The 26,402-nt window shown below is 37.9% G+C and overlaps 1 protein-coding gene across 1 annotated transcript in view; it reads right to left on the bottom strand.

The window, feature by feature from the left end:
- The window catches only part of LOC105216345 (uncharacterized), a 64,039-nt gene extending 49,021 nt beyond the window's left edge, over positions 1-15,018 (bottom strand). Inside the window, exons 1-2 of the mRNA XM_029042914.2 lie at positions 14,795-15,018; positions 9,855-11,250 (exon numbers count right to left, since the gene is read on the bottom strand). Of these exons, the coding sequence (XP_028898747.2) occupies positions 9,855-10,310 (456 nt within the window). The 5' untranslated portion in view covers positions 10,311-11,250; positions 14,795-15,018. The remainder of the gene's footprint in view (positions 1-9,854; positions 11,251-14,794) is intronic.
- Between the last annotated feature and the right edge of the window lie 11,384 nt (positions 15,019-26,402).

Below are 26,402 nucleotides of genomic sequence, written 5' to 3'. Positions count from 1 at the left end.
TTGGTACATCGTATATAACATCTTGGTTTCACTAATCGTCAACCATTTATTTATTTTATGTTTATTTTTGGGTATTGTATTGCCAAATTATTGATATTTTAAGTTTATTTTGATTTTATATTTTAGTTATCTTTTATATATGAATTATTAATTTTCTATGTCTATGTCTATGTCTCTATGTCTCTATGTCTATGTCTATGTCTCTATGTCTATGTCTATGTCTATGTCTGTATCTATGTCTATGTCTATGTCTATGTCTATGTCTATGTCTATGTCTATGTCTATGTCTATGTCTATGTCTATGTCTATGTTTATGTCTATGTCTATGTCTATGTCTATGTCTATGTCTATGTCTATGTCTATGTCTATGTCTATGTCTATGTCTATGTCTATGTCTATGTCTATGTCTATGTCTATGTCTATGTCTATGTCTATGTCTATGTCTATGTCTATGTCTATGTCTATGTCTATGTCTATGTCTATGTCTATGTCTATGTCTATGTCTATGTCTATGTCTATGTCTATGTCTATGTCTATGTCTATGTCTATGTCTATGTCTATGTCTATGGCTATGTCTATGGCTATGTCTATGTCTATGTCTCTATGTCTATGTCTCTATGTCTATGTCTCTATGTCTATGTCTATGTCTATGTCTATATATTTATTATAAGTACATTAATGTAAAAACTTCTTTAAAATCCCTATTTTCAGTGTATTTAAAACAAGTATTGAGCTGTCTTACCAACACACCACTAATACTAACCACTGCCAGATGTCACGACGATAGCTTGACAGCTTTCCCTCTGTGTCATGTAACAATTTGTCATTACACATTTGATGCGAAGTCTATCCCATTTCCTGAAACACAGAAACTGACGCACGCATTGCCACATTTATTCTGCTCCCTTCACCTGTGTGCATCCTCGCCTCGTCTTACATCGCTGATAAAGCATTCGATTTTAAATCAGGGATCATATTGCCGTTTGAATAGACTTGTGTGTCCAATGTGGACACTCACCGACCGCCCACAGTTTATGACCTCAATACCTAAATACCCTCCATCATCAGTCTTTCTGTCTATGTTGTCCGACTTTTTGTGTTGACTGTTCTATTTCATTTTTCATTCATACATTCTTGCATATACTGATTTGCTTATGTATGTATGTGTTGGAGTCTTGCAGCCTCAATAAATTGAATGTTCTCAAATAAGCCCCCACAGGTTAGTTCGATTATGCGATGCTGTTCAAATATCACTTAGCTCTGTGCACTTCCATACTTATGTATGTAATTCTAAATTTTGGTGCTTAAATTAAAACTTAATATTGGAAAATAAAGTAGAATATTATTAAATAAAGTTTGAGGAAGTTATAGACTAGAATTTCTTTTTGATTACAGGAAACGGAAATCTCACAACGGAACGGATATGATACAAACGAAAGTATTCCAAGAACAGGAAACATATTATGTTAAGTCCTGAAGCTGATGCTGCTTCCGTCACTAAGCACTTCCTGGAGAAGTGACGTTTTTTGTCCAATTTCCACTTCCGTAATTTTGACGTCCTTATTCTCATCCGGATGTTTCATTTTTCGGATGCCATATCCGGTCACCTCATTTCTGGTCCAAGTTTCCAGATCCGGTTCCGGTAATATCATTTCCGGTTCCGAATGTACACCCATTTCGGATATGAGACCACCCCATTCCCGTTGCCTCTTCAGGTTCAGGCAACCTCATATCCCATATCTGTTTCTAGCTGTCATATTTCCGGTTCCGGATGTTCATATCCGGTCACCCAATTTCCGGTCCCAGTAATATATTATTCGGTTTCCGCACATCCGGTTCGGCTAACATATTTTCCGGTTCCGGTTGCCTCAATTTCGGTCCCAGTAACCCGGCAGAGAAGAACAGAACTTCAGTGTGGAGCACCACAAAACTTTGAGTCGATACTTGGTAAACATGTCACTTGAGACCGTAGAAGGGTTGCTAGTGAAAATGGGCGAAATTGGACCATTGCCATGAACCCGAAAAGCTATAAAGTATCATAACTATGCCATAAATAAATCTATACTAGTAAAATTTTGTATAAAGGATCGCACTATGAAGAAGCATATCTTCATGTAATTATTTCTAAAAAGAAGGCGTAGCCCTACCCCTAAATAAGTTGTTTGTGAATATCTGGGAAACCAATAAAGCTATATAAAATAAAACTTCCTGCATTCGTTTCCTTTACGGACCCCATTACACACGATTAAAATTGATATAATCGGATAATAACCACACCTACTTTCTATACAAAGGTTCGGGCAAAAATTACTAAAAGTGCGTAACGGTTCAAGAATTATCTCAGCCCTCATATACTATATATGATGGTTTTCATTATTCTATTGGACGAATATATGGGTCAAATTGTGTGTTATCTTAATAAAATTATATCACTAAATTGCGAGAGTATGAAATGTTCGGTTACAGCCGAACTTAGCCTTTCATTACTGTTTTTTTTTTACTTCTTTGTTAGTATCAAAATATTTAGACCGCTACTGATGGCGGCACAACGCCGAAATGGCTGCCAGAATGTATGAGAGCAGCTTCTTAGGTACCATTTATAGAGCTCGGCGTCAATGGCTTCCCAATGTCGCAACGTTCCCACCGATGCCACTGCGGTTGCAACTAAGAGTGCCAAAGTGGCTACAGCAACTCAGCTTGTCGTGCTGTTTCGTTATTCGGCTGCTCGGTCGCTTGGCGCGCCATCAACAGCCAAAAAGCATTAGCTGCAACGTCCAGACAGTTTGATGTAAATACCCCACCATAGCCGTGTATATACATGCATACGTACCATTGAACCGTGTGAGGCAGCAACAACCCGTCGCCTGTCACTTATTTGTGTGACCAGTCAGGCGTACGTATATGTCCTCGCGAGTCAGTGTTTCGGGGGGCCGCCTGTCTGCCAGCACTTGCATTGACAGTCTGCCTGACTGCCGCTTGGCTGTGGGGCACTCGCTGGGCATTTGTGCTGATGCATCATTGATGGCTTTTTGCATACATCACTGCTGCTGGAGCAGCCAACGCTTTTCACTTTATTTAATTCTTTTTCCCTGATGTTTATTCGAGGCATTCACTGGCTTTTATTTTATATTTTTCGTATTTCCTGTTTTTTCCATAGGAAAAGCACCAGCTTTTGTTCGACGTCGAAATGGGTTGCAGGACGTTGTAGTCAGAATTACACTGGCACTTTGGCACTCTAGTCGGCACTGCAGCTAGTCATGGCTAACTGTGGTGCACTCAGCACATTTCTCCCGAACACAAAATGGACTAAAATTGATGATGCCACTTGATACGGTGAATGAGTTTTTCATTTATTTCTATTCTAACTATCAGTATGTACTCACAGGTAGTTGGTACTCCCACTTCCCAGCAGGCATTCATGTGCAGCTTGATTTTTCATTTTTCAATCGCCCACAATGCAACGACGAAAATTTCAATACGCTTGTTTGTTTCTTTATTTCTTTGTTTGTGTTGTTATGTTTGTTTTGTTTTTATTCTTCATTTGCAGTTTGATTTTTCATTTCAGTTGAGATTTTATTTCCATTTCTTCTTCTGCCATTTCTTGCGAAGGTATTTTGTGATTTGTGCTCTTTATGGTTATGTTGCAAGCGTCACAGACGCCCGGGGCGAGACTCCGGGGCTTCTGCGGTACACCTGCTGTGGGGAGTCCAACGCTTGAACGTTTAATTAGCAGCACTTTGGTTTGTCCATCCTACAGTTAAGCACATCAATTCGCAAGGTTATTTGTATTAGTATACTTGCATTAGATCTATACATATATACGTACAGTGATGTGTAGAAAAATAGCAACGAAAATCATAAACTGTTTAATGGAAACGTATTTTCACCAGTACTTTAAATACTTTTTAGTGGAAGTTATGACCCGATTTTGGTTCGTTTTTGGTAATGAGACATATTATTAGAAGAAAAAGATTTTCACTGAAATTCTTTAAAATATCTGAGAGACTTACTTATATTTTCGAAAAAAAAAAAATATTAGAAGCACTGAGGTCCTCATGGGGCATATATGGTAAAAACTTATGGTTCGATTTAGGCGATTATTAGAAGGGCGCAGCACACACTATAAATGCAGCATTTGTGCTGCGCTACAGAGCTCGTATCTGGCAATACTACTTATCTTTGTAAGGCCTTGGCATAACCTATAAAACGACGCTATACATGATTAGGATATTGCGTTTAACAGTTGTAGACTTGTAAACATGGTTTAAAGTTTTCCTTCGGTAAAGACAAATCAGCTAGAGAAACGTTCCGTGAGATTATTGGTGTTTTGGGGATGGTACTCTATCACTTCGAACTGCGGAGGAATGGTTCCGAAAATTCAGAGCGGGCGAAAACGACACTATGGATAAGCCAGTCGGCGGAAGATCTGTGACGACGAATACCGATAAAATCATGGAGATCACCGATTTAGACCGGCATGTGGCATCTCGTGCATCTTCTGGACCGAATCAACGCATGCGATATGCTAACGAACTCGACCCATTTTTGAAGCGGATGGTGACTGACGACGAAAAGACGAAAAATGGATCACATACGACAATATGAAGTGAAAACGTTCGTGGTCGAAGGCCGGTGAATCGTCCCAAACAGTGGCCAAGCCGGGATTGACAGTCAGGAAGGCCGTTTACTGTGTTTTTGGTGGGATTTGGAAAGGAATCATCCATTATGAGCTGCTCCCATATGTCCAGACGCTTTATTCTACGATCTATTTCGAATAACTAGACCGCTTGAAGCAGGCCATCGACCTGAAGCATCCAGAATTGGCCAACAGAAAAGGTGTAGTGTACTACCAGGACAACGCCAGACCACACACTCCGTTGAAGACTCTTCAGAAGATACGGGAGCTTGGATGGGAGATTTTATCATAGCCCGGACATATGAAGTGGCCGTCTAGATGGAAACAAATATCCAAATCCGATCACTGTAACACTTTTTATAAAGCATTGAATAAATGCAAAAAATCGGAAGTGAGATCTTTGCCAATCAATCAATATCAGAGGAGTTTTTTCCTTTCCCCCTCGTATGAACAGAGCAAAATATTTCGAATAATTTTGCGAGGTTAATTGTGTATGAGAGCTATAACGTCAGAAGTTAGATACATATCTTCCAGTTATTAGACAAAAGTTTACGTCGACTAAATCATGAGATCATAAAAACTTTATTTTGATCCTTGAGTTGTGCTTACTCCCACACTAAGCAACTAAATATCTTCTATTTTAGTAACAAGGCTTCCGCAACTTCATCCATCCAATCGCTTATTCAATATAATATATTTACCATGCAATATTTTAATTTTACTTTTATGCAAAATGTGAGTAGGAAATAAGAATTTATTGCCGTGAAAGCATAGCGTGTGTCACCGAGGGAGCGCACTCACTTGTAAATCCCTGAATAGAAAGATATTCAATATAAAGGAATCAAGTTGAGTCAACTGCACAGAAAGTGCATCAACTTGGCTTACTCGAATAACAAAGGCAACTATCTCACTGCAGCTCTCTTGCTACTCAGCTATTCAAATGCAAGTATGTAAATATGTACATGACAATGTGTGCCAACGTGCGGTTGGCTCTGCCTTCACCAAGTAGTACGGCAGGCAGTCTCACTCTCTCAAGGGTATTGCAGAACTAACCCATTTTAGAATGTTTCAAATACAATGACAAATTTCAACATTTTACTACAACAACAAAAACTAGGTAAAATGGATTTTTAAACTTTAAGTGGAGCGTTCTTGGGACCCAAATGCATATGTAGTGGAGTCTACAGAAATAATAATATAGTTAGATTTCTAGGAGTTCGTAAGTAGTGTTGAAGTATGCATATCCAGTTACTGCGTAGTTTTACTATTTGTTGTTGGGCTTGATTTTGCAACATCGTGGCAACGCGACAAAGACGAACGAACATGCATGTAACGGTGCCAAACTGAACCGCGCGTACAGCAACTCAATGGCTAAGAAGATGATTTATGGGCATCACATAGTAGCATAACAATGGAGCCGGGCATATTGACGAGTCGCTGTTGCAGTTAGGTGTGTGCATGTGCAAGAGCGCGACAACGCTGGCGCTTTGATCACTCATACGCCGTGTGCGCCAATAAATGTCGCATATGAGCAGCGCAGTTTGCCATTATGCGACAAGTGTATAACATTGTCATGCACACAAGCATTTAGTGTACCACAACTGTGTCAAAATATTGTAATATATGCATGTATTACTGAGTATTATAGCCCGATAAACATATGTACTTATGGTGTACCTGCTACGAAGTTCGATATAGGTACATACATACATATATGCACTTTGTAATAATAATATTAGATTTTTGAATACAGTTAGCTCAGTTCAATTAGTTTAATTTATTAGTCATATAATATGGAACACTCTGCAAAATAAAATTTGCAAAATGCTCTGCTACAATAGATGGAAGTATTATTATGTGTATAATACAATGATTACAGCTTGTTATCAAATAAATAACGGTAACGTAAATATGTGTTGTTAAGTAACAGTTTCTATTGTGCTGTACCAGTCACAACAATGAGCTGAAATTTGGACAAGCCTCTTAGAATTAGTTAATTAGTACTAATAAGTAAGGAAAGCTCCACTTGTGCGGAACTGAACGTTAGAAGTGTTAATAGTGTTAATGAATTGATAGATTGAATAGAAGTGATTCATTGAAATATGTTATACGTAAAGTCGAAATAGCGATTGTGTGAAAAAATAGAAAATTTAAAATTCTTTCTTTCTTTCGAATGCTCAAACGCACATTAAGACACTAGTTGTATCTAATAGATGTATCCATAAGAGACTTGAATAATAATTGAGTTTTAAGTGAATATGTGAACAGTTTAATAGTTTTGCAAATCACATAATAAAGTCTTTGAACCAAACAGCCCACAAAAGGAACTTGTCGCTACCAATTTTACAAAAGAAAGTCGAGGAGTTGCTCTTGTGTATGTACCAATTAAAATTATGAAATGAAAATAATAAAGAGCTTAAAAAAAATACAACATTGTTCCAAAAATGGGAAAATAAAAGATCTCTGTATCAGAGCTCTTCTAGCCTTTTAATGCAAATATCAGTTTTTACAGTGATATTATCCGAACTCACTTAAAAAGTCACGGATCATCATGCTGGATAAACCTGGGAAAAATTGAACACAATTTCTTTCACCGTTCAAATTAAAACACTTTTGCTTTTCCAACGAACGACCGCTAAGTCCGGGTACACGTCAAGGCAGTCCATTAGGCAGACCTAACGCTATACGTCTTATAGGCATACGATATTTCAAGAAAAAAACTTGACCTTGACGACAAAATTATCGTCTATAACTCTTTAATACAACCAATTTTAATACATTGTATCAACTCTGGCGGACGACAACAACAATCCAGCAATCAAATCCGCTTAGAATGAAGAGACCTACCAGCTGATTTCTTTCTGTCTTCTGATTCGAGAGAAGTAACTTAAATTAAAGCTAATTTATCAAATATTTGAATAAAAACAAAGATTATGTTAAGTTAAGTTCGATGTTCCCAAAGGTAAACACACTTACACTTTTGAGGACAGCCATTTGTGATGCCAAAAAAATTTATCACTTCACTTAAATTTACTTTTTTCTTCTATATCCGCTAATTCGCGGGGATGCCCAAAAAAGTGAGAACTTTTGCCTAGATCTCGCAAAGGCGGGACATTCCAAAAGGAAATGTTCCGATAAAATTTATAGTTTGATCACGTGATTCCCGAAGAGATGGCCAGATAGAACTCCTATGACTAGGGAAAGATTGACCTTACTGGGGCGAAGAGTATCCTTGAACTTTTGCGATTTACTTCCGGCCAGAAGGATCTAGCAAAAGAACAGATGCTGGTGACTGTCCAGCTAAGACCCATTTATGCAAAACAAACTGCAAGAAGATAAAAGTCCTCCTTCTTCTTCTTAACTGACGTAGAAACCGCTTACGCGGTTATAGCCGAGTCCACAACAGCGCGCATCTCTCCTTTTGGCGGTTTGGCGCCAATTGGTAATACCAAGTGAAGACAGGTCCTTTTCCACCTGGTCCTTCCACCGGAGTGGAGGTCTCCCTCTTCCTCGGCTTCCACCAGCGGGTACTGCATCGAAAACTTTCAGAGCTGGGGCACTTTCATCCATTCGAACAACATGACCCAGCCAGCGTAGCCGCTGTCTTTTTATTCGCTGGACTATGTCTATGTCGTCGAATAACACATACAGCTCATCGTTCCATCGTCTGCGGTATTCGCCGTAGCCAATGTTTAAGGGACCATAAATCTTCCGCAAAACCTTTCTCTCGAAAACTCCTAGTCCCGTCTCATGTTGACACCGTCCACACTTCTGCACCATAAAGTAGGACGGGAATGATGAGGGACTTGTAGAGTTTAGTTTTTGTTCGTCGAGAGAGGACTTTACTTTTCAATTGCCTACTCAGTCCATAGTAGCACCTGTTGGCAAGAGTGATTCTGCGTTGGATTTCAAGGCTGACATTATTATCGGTGTTAATGTTGGTTCCTAGGTATACGAAATTATCTACAACTTCAAAGTTATGACTGTCAACAGTGACGTGGGAGCCAAGACGCGAATGCGCTGACTGTTTGTTTGATGACAGGAGATATTTCGTCTTGTCCTCGTTCACCACCAGACCCATTCGCTTCGCTTCCTTATCCAGGCGGGAAAAAGCAGAACTAACGGCGCGGGTGTTGTTTCCAATGATATCGATATCATCGGCGTACGCCAGTAGCTGTACACTCTTGTAGAAGATTGTACCTTCTCGGTTTAGCTCTGCAGCTCTTATAATTTTCTCCAGCATCAAGTTAAAGAAGTCGCACGATAGCGAGTCACCTTGTCTGAGACCTCGTTTGGTATCGAACGGCTCGGAGAGGTCCCTCCCGATCCTGACGGAGCTTTTGGTGTTGCTCAACGTCAACTTACACAGCCGTATTAGTTTTGCGGGGATACCAAATTCAGACATCGCGGCATAAAGGCAGCTCCTTTTCGTGCTGTCGAAAGCAGCTTTAAAGTCGACAAATAGATGGTGTGTGTCGATCCTTTTTTCACGGGTCTTCTCCAAGATTTGGCGCATGGTGAATATCTGGTCAGTTGTTGATTTTCCAGGTCTAAAGCCACACTGATAAGGTCCAATCAGTTTGTTGACGGTGGGCTTTAGTCTTTCACACAGTACGCTCGATAGAACCTTATAACCTTATATGTTAAGGAGGCTTATCCCACGATAGTTGGCGCAGATTGTGGGGTCTCCCTTTTTGTGGATTGGGCAGAGTACACTGAGATTCCAATCGTCGGGCATGCTTTCTTCCGACCATATTTCGCAAAGAAGCTGATGCATGCACCTTATCAGCTCTTCGCCGCCGTATTTGAATAGCTCGGCCGGCAATCCATCGGCCCCCGCCGCCTTGTTGTTCTTCAAGCGGGTAATTGCTATTCTAAGTCCTCCTACTTGTTAATATTCTACTGCAGGGGGGTGAAAGTCTAACAAAATTTTCAAGGTAAAAAATGCTAAAATATGGGTGTTAAGCTAAGGAGGTTTAAAAAATCATATTATCTAACTAACTAATGAATAAATGCTTAAAAACGTCTTGAACACCAAAAGCTTGAAATGCTTTTAACGATTTATATATTTGTTACTGTTACTCCTGCAGACCGATCTATACTAATTTTTAATGTTAAAAATTTTCAAAGTTAAAGCAAAATATTTTCAAACCTGCTCTCCAACGAGGTTAAAAACATTATAACTACATAAAAACAGAAAATCTTGCACTCGACTTACCTTGTTTGAGTAGCCGTTGAACTTAAGTAGCTTCTTGCATGACTTTCCGCGGCTCTCGAAGTAGATTTCCTGCGGCGTACGCCGCGACTGCGGACGGCGCGTCTGACCTGAGTTGCATACGGCCGAAACAACAGCCGCGGCGCTAGGTGTAGCCGGCACATTCACATGCAACGCCTGATGATTGCCGCCGTTAGGCAGAAGGCTATTCAAGTTGTTATAGTCACTGCTGCTGCTGGCTGTTTTCGCTGTGCCGGCGCTGCCGGAGCAGAGCAGCCGACCAAGTATGCCGCAACAGCCGATGCGATGTGGCGGTGGAGTGCCAGGAGCTACCGGACGCAAGGCAAATGATGGTGCGGTGTTGTTATTGTTGAATTTATTGTTGTTGCTGTAGGAGCCCGCCGATATGGTCATTAGTTCGATGGCGCTTGCTTTACGCAGATTAACATCCATTTCCATGGCACGGAACAGTGCGACCGTGTTGTGTGAGGTTGCAGTGGGTAATCTTACAGGAATATTTTCACCACTCCGCACCAAAGCAAGGTTCTAATTGTTCTCGCTTTCGCTGCAATGTTGCCTTTTTAGTGCTGCTTAAATTTTTAACGGGTGTATGTTGAGTGTGCCACCCTTAAAAAACCCTAACCCAAACCCAAATAAAGTTGGTGCTGAATTTGTAACCCCACTTAGTTGTTGCTGTGCTGCTATCGCCGTTGTTGCAAGTCTCCTTGGCTGGCCACAAACGCTTTCTGCAGTCTCTAAATGTTCATTAAATTCTTGTAGCCAAACTCAAAGAGAATTTGTACGCTGTTTACTTTCAAGTGCGTTGAGGTCAAACGTACTCTGGGAGTTGCCGCAACACCCACCGCACCATACGTGCGTATGTCTATAACGGCAATACTACTATCAGTTACATACAAATTTCGAAAACATTGTGGTGCCAGTGTATGCCGTGCCACAGCATAGAAACTTGTGGCGTGACCCGAGCCCAGAGCTGTGGTGTATGGTGGACTTCTTCCCTAATACTCTTCGCTCCAATTTATGTGCGTGGCACTTGTTTTCATTGCTGCTACTTACTGACGTACAAATAGTTGTTTTTGTCGTAGCCCAACATACTTTGATCTAGTATACGAGGCGTGTGTGTGTGTATTCTGTTTGTTTGCGGGTTGCCGCCTCCATCCGCTCACACTTACTTATCACTCAATTTGCAGCTTGTCAACATTTTTTTTTGTTAGCGGAATTTGAATATTTTATGCATTTCAGTGAGTTTCTTAATTATGAAATATTTGTTGACATTGTTGTGTTATTTTTTGCGAAAGTTCTTAATTGCGCATCTTCCGGTTTTGTTGTTAGTGTTTTGGCTTTTCCTTAGCTGTTTACAGTTGGCGCCACAATTTAATCACTTTAAAAGACATTAACAAATTTTGCTTAATGACGTTTCCGCAAAACAAGAGAAGCATCATCATTTCATACCCATTTCTTTGGGGAGTAATTTATAATAGGAAATGCGGTTGTGCTGATAATGGCTAGTGGAATGTACGTGGCAAGCTTTTGTCGTCAACTGTCAGTTAGTATTAAGTATTCTTTAATTAGTGTTGAATACTTGAAAGTCCATAACTCAAGTGTCTTTAAATTAACTCAAACCGTTTGCATCATTTAGATGGACTAGTCATTTGTATGCATGAAATACACTTTGAATGATAATGTTGTCAGTATCAGGCAGTATATCATATACGTATCAATGTCAATATTTAATATTTTGTCAGGAGTAGAAAAAAATTAAATAAATATCAACTTTAATACTCCTCGAAAAGAAGTATTATTTTTGCTAGTCAAAGTGGTGTTCAAAGGCCTCAAATATAAAAGTTTCTTTAGTTTTGAGAAAAAAGTCACTCTGTCACTACCATTTCGTAATTTGTATTTTTCCTTTAGATCAAAACCGCTAATGAAATAAACACTTAAAATTGTTAAACGAAGTACTGAGAATGATGGTGCATGACCGTATAGTTTCGTACAACCATTATAGAACTTCCTTTAAAAGAAGTATTAATTTTGCTGGTCGGAGTTCAAAGGGTTGGAATATAGAAGCTTCACTAGTATTACTGTTTCTCTCAAATAAAATTTGTAGTTTTTCTCTAAATGGTGACCACCAATGGAATAAACCCCGAATTTCTAAGAATGATGGAATGGAACCGAATATAGACCTCAATTTTATCTGTTTAGTAAGCGACCATCAGTTTTTTAAGTTTTAACTAATTAAAATGAGATAGTGATCGTTGATGATCATTCTATTTTAAAATAGTTATGTCACTTATATCGGGTAATCCAAGTATAGATTATTCTTGATCTCGGCGACATTTAGTTTCAACAAGACGGCGTCACTTCCAACACATCGCATCAATTAATTGTTTGGCCACCACACCGTTAGACGTTTTAATATCGGGATATGTAAAGTCTAAAGTCTATGCGGGGAATCCCTCTTCGATTCGTCTCTGAGACGTAGCGAGGGGGATGGTGTCATATGCAGAAGTTCACGCAAGTGAGGAAAGTTTCTGATTGTCATTCACTTGGGAGTGAAAAGGAACGATTATTTTGCATATGACTCAAGCAGCTCTCGACTTCCGGTTTTAGACCAAGTATCCTCTGGGTAGCCAACAGACATCCGTTTGAAGGCGAGCTAAAGTGAGAAGGCGAAGCCCGCTTCTGCGGTTGTGCGTAGGGTTTGGGACCCACCACATAAAAAAACCTCAACCCAATGAAAGTCCGGCTATAATCGCTTAAAGCGGTTCCTATGCCAAATATATATATATAATCTTTAAAGAATATATGGCAAAGAATGTTCTTTCGAATGATAATAAACATTCCTCATTCAATTTGAATATTCGGAGCTAATTTCTTTAAAAAAGTGGAAAACCTCGAAATAAATTAGCCTTTATTAGGTAGAGGGATGTTTATTCCATATATCGGTCCAGTCGTGCTTGAGTTATAGATGAGGTAACTAACCCGACCTATTTTATTATTTTTTATACTTTACAGGGTTACAACCCTAGATAGTAGTTTAAATAATTTCGAAAGCAACAACATAAACTGGGTATTATTATTATTATATTATATTACTTGATTATAATAAACTGACATATGTTTTGAATCAAAGGAAAAAGCGCAACCAATTATTACCGAGTCTGAGAAAAATTCTACTTTGCTACAGCTAACTTCACAATATATACCATTCTTCGTTTGGAGTTATTAAAATACAGCAATAAAAATATTAGGAAATGTAATAGAGCAAATAATTAACTTTATTTCTATGTTCAATAAGTGAGCTGTCTTAACAAAGTATTTCGATTTTACTTTACTATTCTTTTTTATTGTAATTTATCAAAAATTAGAAATTTTCGCTTGAAATGTTCGTTTTTCAACTTCATACTTTAACAGGTTTACTCAGACCAACGAGGTAATTACCGAAAAGCCGAAAGTCGAAAGTTCTTCGAGAAGACCGTACTAGACAAGGGTATAGAATTGTACGAGATTCGAAAAGAGACCGATAATATTATAATGCTTTTAGTATTTTAGTGTGTCCAAAATGCAGATGTCGGAGTGTAAGGCCGACAGAAAAGTAGACAGATAGTCTATCCTAGTACTCTCCTAATACAGCAACCTGTTACTGTAGGGTGATTGAAGACTTTATAAATTGTAGTGACTAGCATAAATTGTAAGGGACTAGGATGGAAACAATTAAAATTGATTTATTTTTGAAGAAGAATTGCTATTTCTAGGTCTAGGTTTCAAAAGAAAATGACAAAACTTAATATTGAATACTTTTTTACCAATTTTTTACGACAATTGGAATTCGCTTTAAATGTTCTGTTTTCAACTTCATACTTTAATTCTCACAACTCTACAACTTCATACAGGTCATCAGGTAACTACTGAAAAGCCGATCGAACCCGAAAGTTCTTTCTCAATATTTAGAGAATATGATACTAGAAAATGACATAGAAATGTTTGAGCATCGAAAAGGCTCCGATAATATTATAATGCCTTTAGTATTAGATTGTGTCCAAAATGCAGATGTCGGAGTGTAAGGTCGATTGAAAAGTAGTCAAATACTCTCCTAATACAGAAACCTGTTACTGTAAGGTGATTGAAGACTTTATAAATTGTAATGAGGGGTACTTGATTTATTTTTTAAAGAAGGATTGCAATTTCTACAATTAAACAGTTAATACCCCCAAGAAGGTTTTGGAATATTCCTTGTAGCAGTAAGAATAGATCGAGTATGCTATATATGACAAAATTAGAAATGTATCTATGTATGTTATACAGATAATTACTAACTTCATGAATTCGAAATTGCTACCACGTCTGTCACATACATATCTAAAAATACCAAACAAACGAGTAAACTCGTAAAGTCTAAGTTCAACTAAGTGTGTATATGAAGTGCACATAGTTATTCCTACAAAGTTGGCACTGCTGCCATAACAACAAATACGACAGAAAACGGCAATAACATAATATACGTATGTAGGAGTATTTGAAAGGTTAGAAGATGCGCAGCGTGGCTTCCGCTCCGGAAGCTAATAGATACATATAACCTAGAGCAGACATATTTACATTTGTATGTGCATTCATGGATAATAAATACCAAGTTAATGTATGGGAAGAACGTTTTTAATTTAGAGTGCTATTTTTTGGTTAATTTGAGTAATATAAACACACACACACATATGTATTCCTCTATAAAGAGGGAAAAGCAACAAGGTACATATAAGAGCACTTGAATAAACATATACATATGTAACCATTTGCATTGGCGCCAGTAAATATTTGTTTAAGCAGAGAGAGGAAAATGAACACAAAAAACACAAAAAAAAAATAAAGAAATACACTCGCATTTAGCTAACCATTACAGCTTTGGAAATATACATTCTTGTTTAACAAACTTCAATTCTCAATTCTCAATTCACAATTTCTACTCGCACTAATTTATCCACATTTGCCGCGCGTGAAGAAATTTTATTTTGAATAATTTACGATTTTCCCGCCGTTTTCGCACGCACACTATGTAAAGCAAATTGCACAAAAGGACTCCGACCGCAGCAAACGACGCAACCGACCGCGACAGCGTTGAAGTTCCAACTGTACGTGTGGATTATACCGTTAGCGAGCACATTGGTCGAGCAACTAACGGCGGCACAACGATAGCCTCAGCAATTTAGCATGCATATCCTCGTTGTCGTGCCGAAGAGACACGAAGTGTAAGGAATTGTGGAAAAGCCCTTTTTTTATTCATTTATTACAAACCGTCTTGAGAGCGACACGCACGAGAGCGCGAAACGGAAGAGCGCCGACGCCAGTGACAGTGCATTTGAAAAGTATACATTTTCGACAATTTTTATGAATGAACCACAAAGAGGTTGGTGGATACTACGAGTGGTGGTATAAGTGCCGACGCTTGAGCATCGCAATTTGTACGCCAAAGCGGCCGATAGTAATGTGTAGTATATAGTAATGCAGTGGGTGGTTGTTCGGTTTTGGCTGACAACATTTAGCTCGGCAGCACATCGATATGTATACCATATATTGCGAAATGTTCGTGTGTTTGTATGTCATAGATATTGCTTTATTTTTGCGAATGCCGCTATAAATTTTATTCGCCCAAAATGACATTAATAACCTTTCGCTCGAGCACCTTTAACTTCGCAAATAGCAATTGATACGCTGAGTAAAGTCGGGAGTGTTTGGGAAAATCATGCTTTTGGTTTGAAATACTCCAGCTTGCATTTTTGAATCACACCCGTAAAATTGCGTTTATTTATTTATTTCACTGAATTGCGATGTATTACAATGTGAACGTATGAAAATTAAGAATATAAGCGATTTTGGTATATTACAACCGCATTGGGTAGAGGTTCGGGACTCTTTTTCTGGATATTGGACCAAACTAGCGTTTTCCGGGAGACTGAACTTTAGAAAAATGTCTTTTTTAATTATTAGTAATTATAGGATAGGAGGTTACAAAAAAAATCAAAAAAATATATTCAATCCACATTTTCCTCCGAATTCAATGGCATATACAACTTTTCTGTCAAGTTTATATGAAGATTTGGGGGATGGAGTCATGTGTAGAAGTTCGCGAAAGTGAAGAAAGTTTCTGACTGCCATTTACTTGGGAGTGGTCCGTATCTTCTGCGTAGCCAACAGACATTCGTTTGGAGACGAGATAAAGTGAGAATGCGTATCTACCCCGTGGTTGTGCGTAGGGCTTGGGACCCACCACATAAAAAAATAATCACCCAATGAAAAATCAAATAGACTTTCGGATGAGAAGCCCCACTTTTGATGACGGCACCTGCAAACGTTTCAAGGGGTTACATGGGTTTCATGCGTTTAAAAAATCGATTTTTTTCTACAATAACATTATCCTAAATTTTCAAGTCGAATAATAGTTTCGGGGATACAGCATTTGGAAGGTGTGCGCTCCTAGTCAGGTATTATTGTTACTCAAAACTTTAAACGCGTTTTTCTCGGAACCCTGTTTTCAAAGTCGGTTGTCAAATGTTCTCGAAAACTACTCAACCGATCTTAATGAAATTTAGTACAGATGTTCGAGAGCGACCGTTCTAAACCGTGTTTTTTTTTTCGAAATGACCTTTTGAAAACGTTGAATTGGCATTCAAAATCCGACAATTTTTTTTACCTATTTAAAGATAATCAAAATGTCAAGCAAATTTGACCGAAATTTTTATTTTTTTAGAAAAATGTCTGCCAAAATTATTAGTCTTAACTGAAAGACTTATTTTTGTTTTTTGATTTTGGATGATGCTGTTATGTTGACAACACCGACGCACCTTTTTTTTTGAAAATTTCAGAAGTTATTCTTCAAATATGAATTTATAAGACAGAAAAAAGTTTGATCTAAATGAATAATATTTTCATTAAAAAAAATATTTCAAATAGGCCCTTTTTTAAACGACAAAACCCATGCAGGGGTTACATAAGGGGCTATACCAGTGTGACATTAATTTTTTTTTTTTGATATTTTGCTTATTTGATAATTTCTAAAGAATATTTATATTAGATAAATCGGTAAGGTGGCATCTTGAATAGTTTTTGAATGGCAGCGTTCTAAAGAGCGAGTGCTCACAGGTATAAACAGCTATAGTTGAAAGTTAAGCGCGCTTTTCTCGAAACGACATTTGTCAGAATTGCTGGCATCATAACTCAAAGAGAAATTTACCGATCGACTTCAAATTGAAATTGAGTATTCTTGAATATATTTACTATACAATGACCTTTTGAAAACTGTCAATTTGGTATTAAAAATCCGAAGTTTTTATACTTAAAAAAACGACATTTTGTAAATTTTTATATTTTTCAAAAATCGTAGGTCATTTTATAGGAAATACCTTCAACTTTAATAACTTTTTTGAATTTTTTTGTTTCCCCTTTCGGCCGGAATCATGTCAGCAGTTGAGGAACTCCTTTGGCACCTTCGAAGACAGCATATAACTGCTTTATTATACTCTCGCAACAATGTTGCTAGAGAGTAATATAGTATTGTTGAATTTTGAGTATTAACGGTTGTTTGTAACACCCAAAACTAAACGAGTTAAATATAGGGTTATATATACCAAAGTGATCAGGGTGAAGAGTGGAGTTCAAATCCGAATGTCTGTCTATCCGTCCGTCCGTCTGTGCAAGCTGTAACTTGGGTAAAAATTAAGATATCTTGATGAAACTTGGCACACTTATTTCTTGGCACCATAGGAAGGTTGCTTTCGAAGCATGAGCAAAATCGGACCACTGCCACGCCCACAAAATTGCGAAAACCGAAAACACATAAAGTGCCATAACTAAGCCATAAATAAAGCTATGGAAATAAAATTTGGTATGAAGGATCGCACTATGAAGGGGCATATTTGGATGTAATTTTTTTGGGGGTTTAAGTTTACTAAGTTTTTTGCACATATCTCGCAAACCAATAGAGCTATATAAACCAAACTTTCTGCAGTCGTTTTTTTTAGCCACTTCCTAATACAGTCCAAAAATGAAAGAAATCGGATCATAACTACGCCCACCTCCCATACCAAAGTTAGGTTGAAAATTACTAAAAGTGGGTTAACTCACTAACAAACACCTCAGAAACACTAAATTTCACATAAGAAATGGCAGATGAAAGATGCACTCAGTTGGTTTTTACAAAATGGAAAATGGGCGTGGCGTCGCCCACTTATGGGTCAAAAACCATATCTCAGGAACTCAGGAGGACTCGACCGATTTCAATGAAACTTGGTTTGTAATAGTTTCCTTACATCCCAATGATATGCTGTGAAAATAGGCCAAATCACTTCACAACCACGTCTACTTCCTGTATACCAGAACTTTGAAGACAATCTGAATCGTTTACTTTACAATATATAAAGTAAGCACTAGTGAAGATATCGGTGCAGAACTTTGCACAAATACTATGTTAATAGTGTGGCAGCCCCATTCTAAAAATCGCCGAAATCGGATAATAGGTTTTCAGTGCCCCATATATCGAACATGAGGACCTCGGTGCTTCTAACCTAATATTAGGGTTTCCAACTTTCAATGGACTTTATACAATATATATGACGAATATGTGGGTCAAATTGTGTATTATATAATATAAATAAAGTTAAATAAATAAATTGCGAGAGTATAAAATGTTCGGTTACACCCGAACTTAGCCCTTCCTTAGTTGTTTTTCAATACTTTTGTAAAAAAAATCTTAAAATATAGCCGAAAATATACCTTATTATGTGCAAAAAACTTCGAAACAATGGGTCGAATACATTCTTTTAAACAAATTCAGAATAATCGCCTAATTTCATGGGTTACACCCTTAATTAGGAAGGTGCCACTGGCCAGCTGGTTCATGTCCTTTTCTTTCATTTCATACTCTTTCTTAGAGTGAAATTACATATGCTGAAACTTAGTTTGGATATCTAGTGGATAGGTATTTGTATGCAGATTTATTAGGTTTAAATTTCGGTGACTTTTATATGTTCTAGGAATTTTATTTTGTCTCTTACAAAAAGGTGATAAACATATTTGGTTTAAAGTTTCTAAAGAAAAGGGATTCAATTTATTGTTTTTAAAGGTTGTAACTGCAGAGAGCAAAACTTCTACATTATTTTAAACACATTCTTGTTTATTTTTTGATAAGGAGCTTTTTGATCACTTTCATACTCATACGTTGTATGTATTATATATATGAAGCTACTTGTGTATTTTGCGGTTAGAAACATATATTACAAGAAGACTTCCGCTATCGCGCCTAAACATTAAATACAGTTGGAATAGCTACAATAGCTAATCCCTGGGGAATCCTTAATGTGCTCACAGTTATGAAGTTGTGCTGCATTTGATAGCATGTCCTGCTGGTTTTGCGCAACCTGTGTGATGATATAATTTGGCTTAACTGATAAAGATGCTTTGGCACCCACACTATCACATGCACGGGTTCACATAGTTTTGTTAGCGTCTAAAAAACTGCTGTTATGAGTGTATGTGTATATGTATGTGTAAGTACAGAAGAGAATTATGTACTCACATTACTAAATGCTTAGTTAGCTTTTTATGATCATGATGAAAGTGCTGAAAATCTTAATAATTCGGCACATACATACATATATAATGTGGGTGCATGCATGCCTTCATGTATGTATGTATGTGTGACATTATATCCATCTATGTGTGTGTGCGAATTCCACTACTGCAGCATTGTTTGCAATAACTTTTGATTTGATTATGCTGCCGCCTTTGCGATATAAAAGCTTATACACATACATGTAGACTTACCTACATGTATTTATGTATGTGATTGTGTGTATGTTTGTGTGTGCCATTGAGGGTTCCAGTTGACATTGAATGCTTTTCATTTATTACCCAGTTTGCCTGCTCTTTTAGCAGCTGTGAACGTGCGTGTGCGTCGGATATTCTGGTGATTGCGTGCCACATGAGCCGCATTAAGTGTCTGGGCCTCGTCCGTTTACCGCTGCCTCATGCGACCCACGGCGAGAACGTGAGCCGCAGCGCTATGTGAGTTGTGGTGGGTGGCGGAGTGGTGCTTCTACGTGCGTGACTGTCTGTCTATCGGCCGGTTTGTGTTTGTTAGCTCCCTTATCGTTCACTTTGAACATTGGCTGTTCATTGCCCTCTTCGGGGGTGTTTTGAGGGTGGGAGTAACCCATTGCCATGGGGTGTTTTCTATTTGTTTGTTCGGGTATCTCGGGCGACCATTTAGTGCCGGATTTGGTTTGTTTTAAAAGCCCAATGCGTAGATCTCTGTGCCGGATTATAAAGTAATTTATTGTTTTATTGCATACTCTCTTCCAAGTGCGGCTGTGTGCAGTGCAGTCTCGATGCCTATGATAAGTGCCAATCATGCCGGGACATGCGCCGACATAGTTTCGAATAATAAAACTTTTAATATAAAAACTTAGAAAATGAAATGAATGTGTACAACTGGCTGTGATTTAATTTGATATTTTGTTTAAATTGTGTGGAAACTGCATGTGAATATACGTGTTTTTTGTGTTTAATTAATATAAAATATTGTTATAACTAAGCCAAAAATAAAGACAAATTGGATATAATCGATAACTACTACGGTAACATCTATGGATTACAATATTTTGGAGCAGTGAATATGGCATTGATCGACTTTTAGTATACTTCGAATATACTTCTACCAACTATATCCACATAACTTACTTAGAAAATTTGCCTTGAATGTCTCATGGTGCGAATTTGGGTGAAATCGATAACCACCCATGCTCATCACCCACTTCAAAGGTTCTGTAAAAAATTACTCTGTGTTAACTCACTAACCTCAAAGCCAGAATCCCCAAATTTTGTAGATAAGATAGTACAGACAGGCTGCATGCATATTACTGTAAAAATATGAAAAACAGGCGTGGCACCGCTCAGATTTTGATCAAAAACTATATCTCAAGAACTACTCGACCAATTTAAACCAGATTTAGTACATATGGTTTTCTTGACTTCGAGATGTTCATTGTCTTCTTGACTGGCGTAAAAATATAGCGCGTCCAAAATAGCGCGCCATTTATCCCTTGCTTTGACAGTTTGGCGCCAATTGGTTATTCCAAGTTAAGACAGATCCTTCTCCACCTGGTCCTTATAACGGAGTGGAAGTCTCGCTCATCCTCGGGTTCCACCGGCGGGTACGGCATCGAACAATTTCAGAGCTGGAGCACTTTCGTCCATTCGAACAACATGACCTAGCCAGCGTAGCCGCTGTCTCTTTATTCGCTGAACTATATCTACGTCATCGAATAACACATAAAGCTCATCATTCCATCGCCTGCGGTATTCGCCGTTGCCAATGGAAATAGGACAATAAATCTTCCGCAAAACCTTTCTCTCGAAAACTCCTAGTGTCGTCTCATCTGATGTTGACATCGTCCACGCTTCTGCACCGTAAAGTAGGACGGGAATGATGAGAGACTTGTAGAGTTTGGTTTTTGTTCATCGAGAGAGGACTTTACTTTTCAATTGCCTACTCAGTCCATAGTAGCACCTGTTGGTAAGAGTGATTCTGCGTTGGAATTTCAAGGCTGACATTATTATTGGTGTTGATGCTGGTGTCTAGGTAAACGAAATTATCTACAACTTCAAGGTTATGACAATCAACAATGACCTGGGAGCCAACTTCTTAATGTTACGGTTTTAAAATGGGCAAAATAAGTTTACAACGACGCCTACTTTCAGTAAAACATAATTTCATTTTACAATACATAAATCAATAAGCAATAAAGAACGTATTAAACTTTGCACAAATACTACGCCACAACCCCTCCCTCAAGTATTGGTCATCTAAAAATGGTGGTTTAACTAAAGTTTGTCTAGTTCTAGATACCGAATATGAGTACCTTAGTGTTATGGGCCCCAGTGTTGTACTGAAAATATTACGCAGTACTGTGGAAGGGTTGCAAGCTACTAAAGCTATATAAAAGAAATCGGAATACAGCTTTACACAAATGCTGCATTGGATGGACGGCATAACTCATCTAGAAATTGTCGACATCGGTTAATAAGTTTTCAAGGCCTCAGGCTTTGAACATGAGGATCCAACGCCTATGGTTACTTTTTTTACTCAAATATCAGAAGAACTCTCAGATATTTCATGGAAATTCTTTTCATCTAATAGAGTTCCACTGTGGCACAAATAGGTAAAAAATCAGGTAATTATTTTTCCTAAATGCAATATACGTACAATTGCAAGCTTCAGCTTGTCTTTAACCATATATATCGGTTAGTATGTGAGTTACCTTTGCCCCGGTATTCTATATATAATGATTTCCGTTATTTGTGTGGACTTTATATCGCTTATTTGGGTCAAATATGCATATATAGTGATGAAATCGTTGTAAACTTTGGTCTACTCCTTTTTTTATTTTCTTTTAGTGCTAGGCTCAAACGCATCAATTGCGTTCGTTTCGATCTCCTGTGATGGTTTCACTTGGCTTTAGCAGCTCATCATATATATCACCCCCAGCTGGTCCCACCAAATGCAGAGCATGACCTTGACGCCGAGAATGTTCGGTTTTTGCCGTCGACGTGGTGGCATGTCCAGGCTTTCCCCATGACTTTCTTCGCTTAAGATTATCGTAGTGGACCCATTTTTCCATTTTTCGTCGCCAGTTACAATGCGATGTAAAAATCCCTTTCGGTTGTGTCTTTGAAGCAGCTGTTCACATCTGCGAAAATCTTCCCCCTTCCACCACCATTCCGGTCTTCGACTTCATAACCACCATTCTTAAAACGTTGAAACCATTCGCGACATCTTTTTTCACTTAGGACAGCCTCACCGTACGTATCCGAAAGCATTCGAGAATAAGTTTGGCATGCAAACAGATCTCTTCAAATATTTTCTTGGGTTAATGTTGACACAAATGTCCAAGATCGATATAAAACGATTTAATCGATTTATCGACCAGTGCTTGACCCTAGAGACATATATTGGAAAACGGCGGAAGCAAAGTTGTAGACCTAATATTATTGTAAGTTCGCCCAAGTATTACTTTTTCAAGTTCTCTCAAATGCTTCACTAATGTGTTCAACCGTTTATTTACTGTTTTTGCGTCAACATTTATACAAAAACATTTGCGGATATGTAGATATTTGTGTACACTATCAGTTCGACTTTTTGTCTGGCTATTTGACTCTATCTCAATTTGTTTGCTTGTTTATTTACGGACTCCAATACTCGACCACAACTTCAGTGAGCTTAATCGCCAGTGTTGGCTTCAAATTGTTGCTATTCTCAATTTTTATACCGAATATGAGCACGCATAGTAGAGAAACAGGGCATATACAGGGTATACAGTTTAGGAATAAAATGTTTTTAAAACATGAAACTAGGGACTTCGGTAAGTCAACTAGAGATTTAAAAATGATTAAGGGTATATGTGGGCCAGAAGAGCGTATGGACAGTTCTTTGGCATTAAAGTACTCTCTCATTTGTGATAACTCTCCAAACTGATTTAGGATCAACCAGGTGGATGAAATAATGGCAATCGTAATGTTGGGCTAAGGGAAGACGTGAAACGATTTTAGCACTTTTCAAATGCAACAGGATTAGTATTTGAAATATTGTCACTACACACATGAATTCGCCATTTTGCGTTGTACGAGTATACACGCACAAATTTTCCTCTTATCTCATCAGCATTTTCGTCAGTCTGTCTATCTGTCTGACTGTTTGCTTTGCTATTCGACTATTTGTGTTTTCATCCCTTTGTGTCTACTTTTATTTGTTGCTTGTTCAATGCAAAGCTGTGCTAATGCTGTTGTGCGAGTAGCTCTTCTGGCCTCAATGTCAATTGGTCCGATAGTCTGGCAATGTGAAGTTTCAGAAGATAGTCGGTCAACAGACAAACTTTTTGCCAGTGCGTCAGTTAACAGCAAATACCAAAGTCCATAGAAACGTTTGTTCGGCTTTGGCCATCGTCCTTTCGGTCGTTGCACTAATCCTATTCCAGTGTACATAACTTTTGTGAGCGCTAATGAGTAGCGGACTACAAAGAATCATGTTAGCATGGAATATAAACGACTGGTCATTACATAGATGTGGAGATTTCATAGAGCGCACCTGCTTGTATAAGAGCGTGTATATATATTTATAGAAGTTTTGTTCCAGAATAAGCTGATAGTGCTGATGGGCTGCATGAATAAGAGACCGATATTGTCTGCATTAAGTCAATTAGAATAAATTAATATGTATCACTAAGCGCTGGGTTAATTCGTGGACCCATATCACCTATATTGGTAAATATATCTTAATATTGCCGATATGTACGGTCTAAGCTCAATCGAAAATTCAAAAATCTTTATATTATTATATAATATGTATGTATGTATGTATATGGAGTCATGTAGAAGTAGTCATCCATTTTGTTAGCATGATACCATATTATTATCAGGAAATGAGATCCATTTAAGTTCATTTATATATCTAACAGATTGAACGGTATTTTCGATATACAGTCAGCCATAGGCACTAAAGCACTCACATTCTTAATGATCAGGATGACGAGTAGAGTTCAAATCCAGATGTCTGTATGTCCGCCCGTCTGTCCGTCTGTTCCTGCAAGCGATACATGGAGTAAAACTTGATCTTAATGAATATATGTAATATTCCTTGCATGTTGAAACTTTTTTCAAGAAGTGTTCGTGGCCCTCCCTCAAATAGGTTTTTTACATATATCTCGAAAACTAAATAAGCTATATAAACCAAATTCCCTTTAGCAACCTATTATACACCATGAAATCGGCCAATAACCACGCCCACCTTCTATAGAAAAAATATTGAAGAAATACCAATATTTCAAAGAATTTTAGTACATAATATTTTTTTTTTAAACCGCGCTATTACCGATAGAAAATGTGTGAAATCGGTTAACAACCACGTCTACTACCCATATAACACAATTCTGAAGTCCATCTTGGCAAATCTCTCAGATAATTTAAAGTTATTCAGAGGAATTCTTTTTCTTCTAATAGTAAGTCTCTCTACTAAAAATGGGTAAAATCGGGTCATAACTTCCCTAGCTTCCATGTACCTAATATTAGGGGTTTTAGACATCCGGCGGACTTTATACCGTATATATCTGTTAATATGTGAGATAAAATGTGAATGAACAAGTAAGGAAGGGCTAAGTTCAGGTGTCACCGAACATTTTATACTCTCGCAATATATATATTTCATTTTATTAAGATAACAAACAATTTGACTCACATATTCGGCATATATGTATATAGTTAAAAGTCCATTGAAAGTTTAAAAACCCTAATATTAAATAGATGGGAGATAGGGGAAGTTATGACCCGAGAAGAAACATATTCTTTCTGAATTTCTTCTAAATATTAGAGAGACTTATCTATATTTTCGGTAAAAAATTTGTTAGAAGCAGTGAGGTCCTCATATTCGATATATAGGGTCTTGAAAACTTATGGACCGATTTTTAGAATGACTTCACTAGTCGACTCTTCGACTTCAAAGTTCTGGTATGTGGGAAGTAGGCGTGGTTGTGATCCGATTTAGACTATTTTCACAACATATCATTGGGAGGCTAGGAAGATATTATATACCCAATTTCATTGAAATTGGTCAAGTAGTTCCTGAGATATGGTTTTTGACCCATAATTGGGCGGAACCACGCCCATTTAAAATTTTGTATACCACTTTGAGTGCGGCTCTTCAGTACCATCTTTACAATGAAATTTAAGGTTTTCCTTACCGAATTAAAGCATTTTTAGTAGTTTTCAACATAGCCATTGTATGGGAGGTGGGCGTGGTTATGATCCGATTTCCTTCGTTTTTGTATAAGGTAGTACCGAAAAGAAACGACTCTAGAAAGTTTCCTAGCTTTAGTAGTTTACGCGATATGTACGAAAAACTTAGTAGGGGGCGGGGCCACGCCCACTTCTCCAATAATTTTACATCCAAATATGCCCCCTCATAGTACGATCCTTTGTACCAAATTTCATTTAGGGCTTAGTTATGGCACTTTATGTGTTTTCGGTTTTCGCCATTTTGTGGGCATGGAAGTGGTCCGATTACGCCCATCTTCGAACGTAACCTTTTTATGGTGCCAAGAAATACGTCTTCCAAGTTTCATCAAGATATCTCAATTTTTACTCAAGTTACTGCTTGCACGGACGGACGGACAGATATTCGGATTGGAGCTTTACTCGTCACCCCGATCATTTTGATATATATAACCCTATATCTAACTCGTTTAGTTTTAGGACTTACAACCAACCGTTATGTGAACAAAACTATAATACTCGATTATCAACTTGTATTTTTTCGAGAGTATAAAAATAACTGAGCGTTGAGTTGGTTGGTGGCGAAAATAAGAGAAATTGGTCTAGGGATTACCTCCTTTGTGGACCATCCCAATATGTCCAAAAAGATCAGTATTGTATAGATAAATCTCGTTACAATTGATAAAAAATCGTCATATTATCTTTAATTAATCTCAAACGAAATTT

This window comes from Zeugodacus cucurbitae, chromosome 6, assembly GCF_028554725.1.
Source record: "Zeugodacus cucurbitae isolate PBARC_wt_2022May chromosome 6, idZeuCucr1.2, whole genome shotgun sequence".
NCBI lineage: Eukaryota > Metazoa > Arthropoda > Insecta > Diptera > Tephritidae > Zeugodacus > Zeugodacus cucurbitae.
Note: the sequence above shows the minus strand (reverse complement) of the source record. Positions and strands in the feature narration are given on the sequence as shown.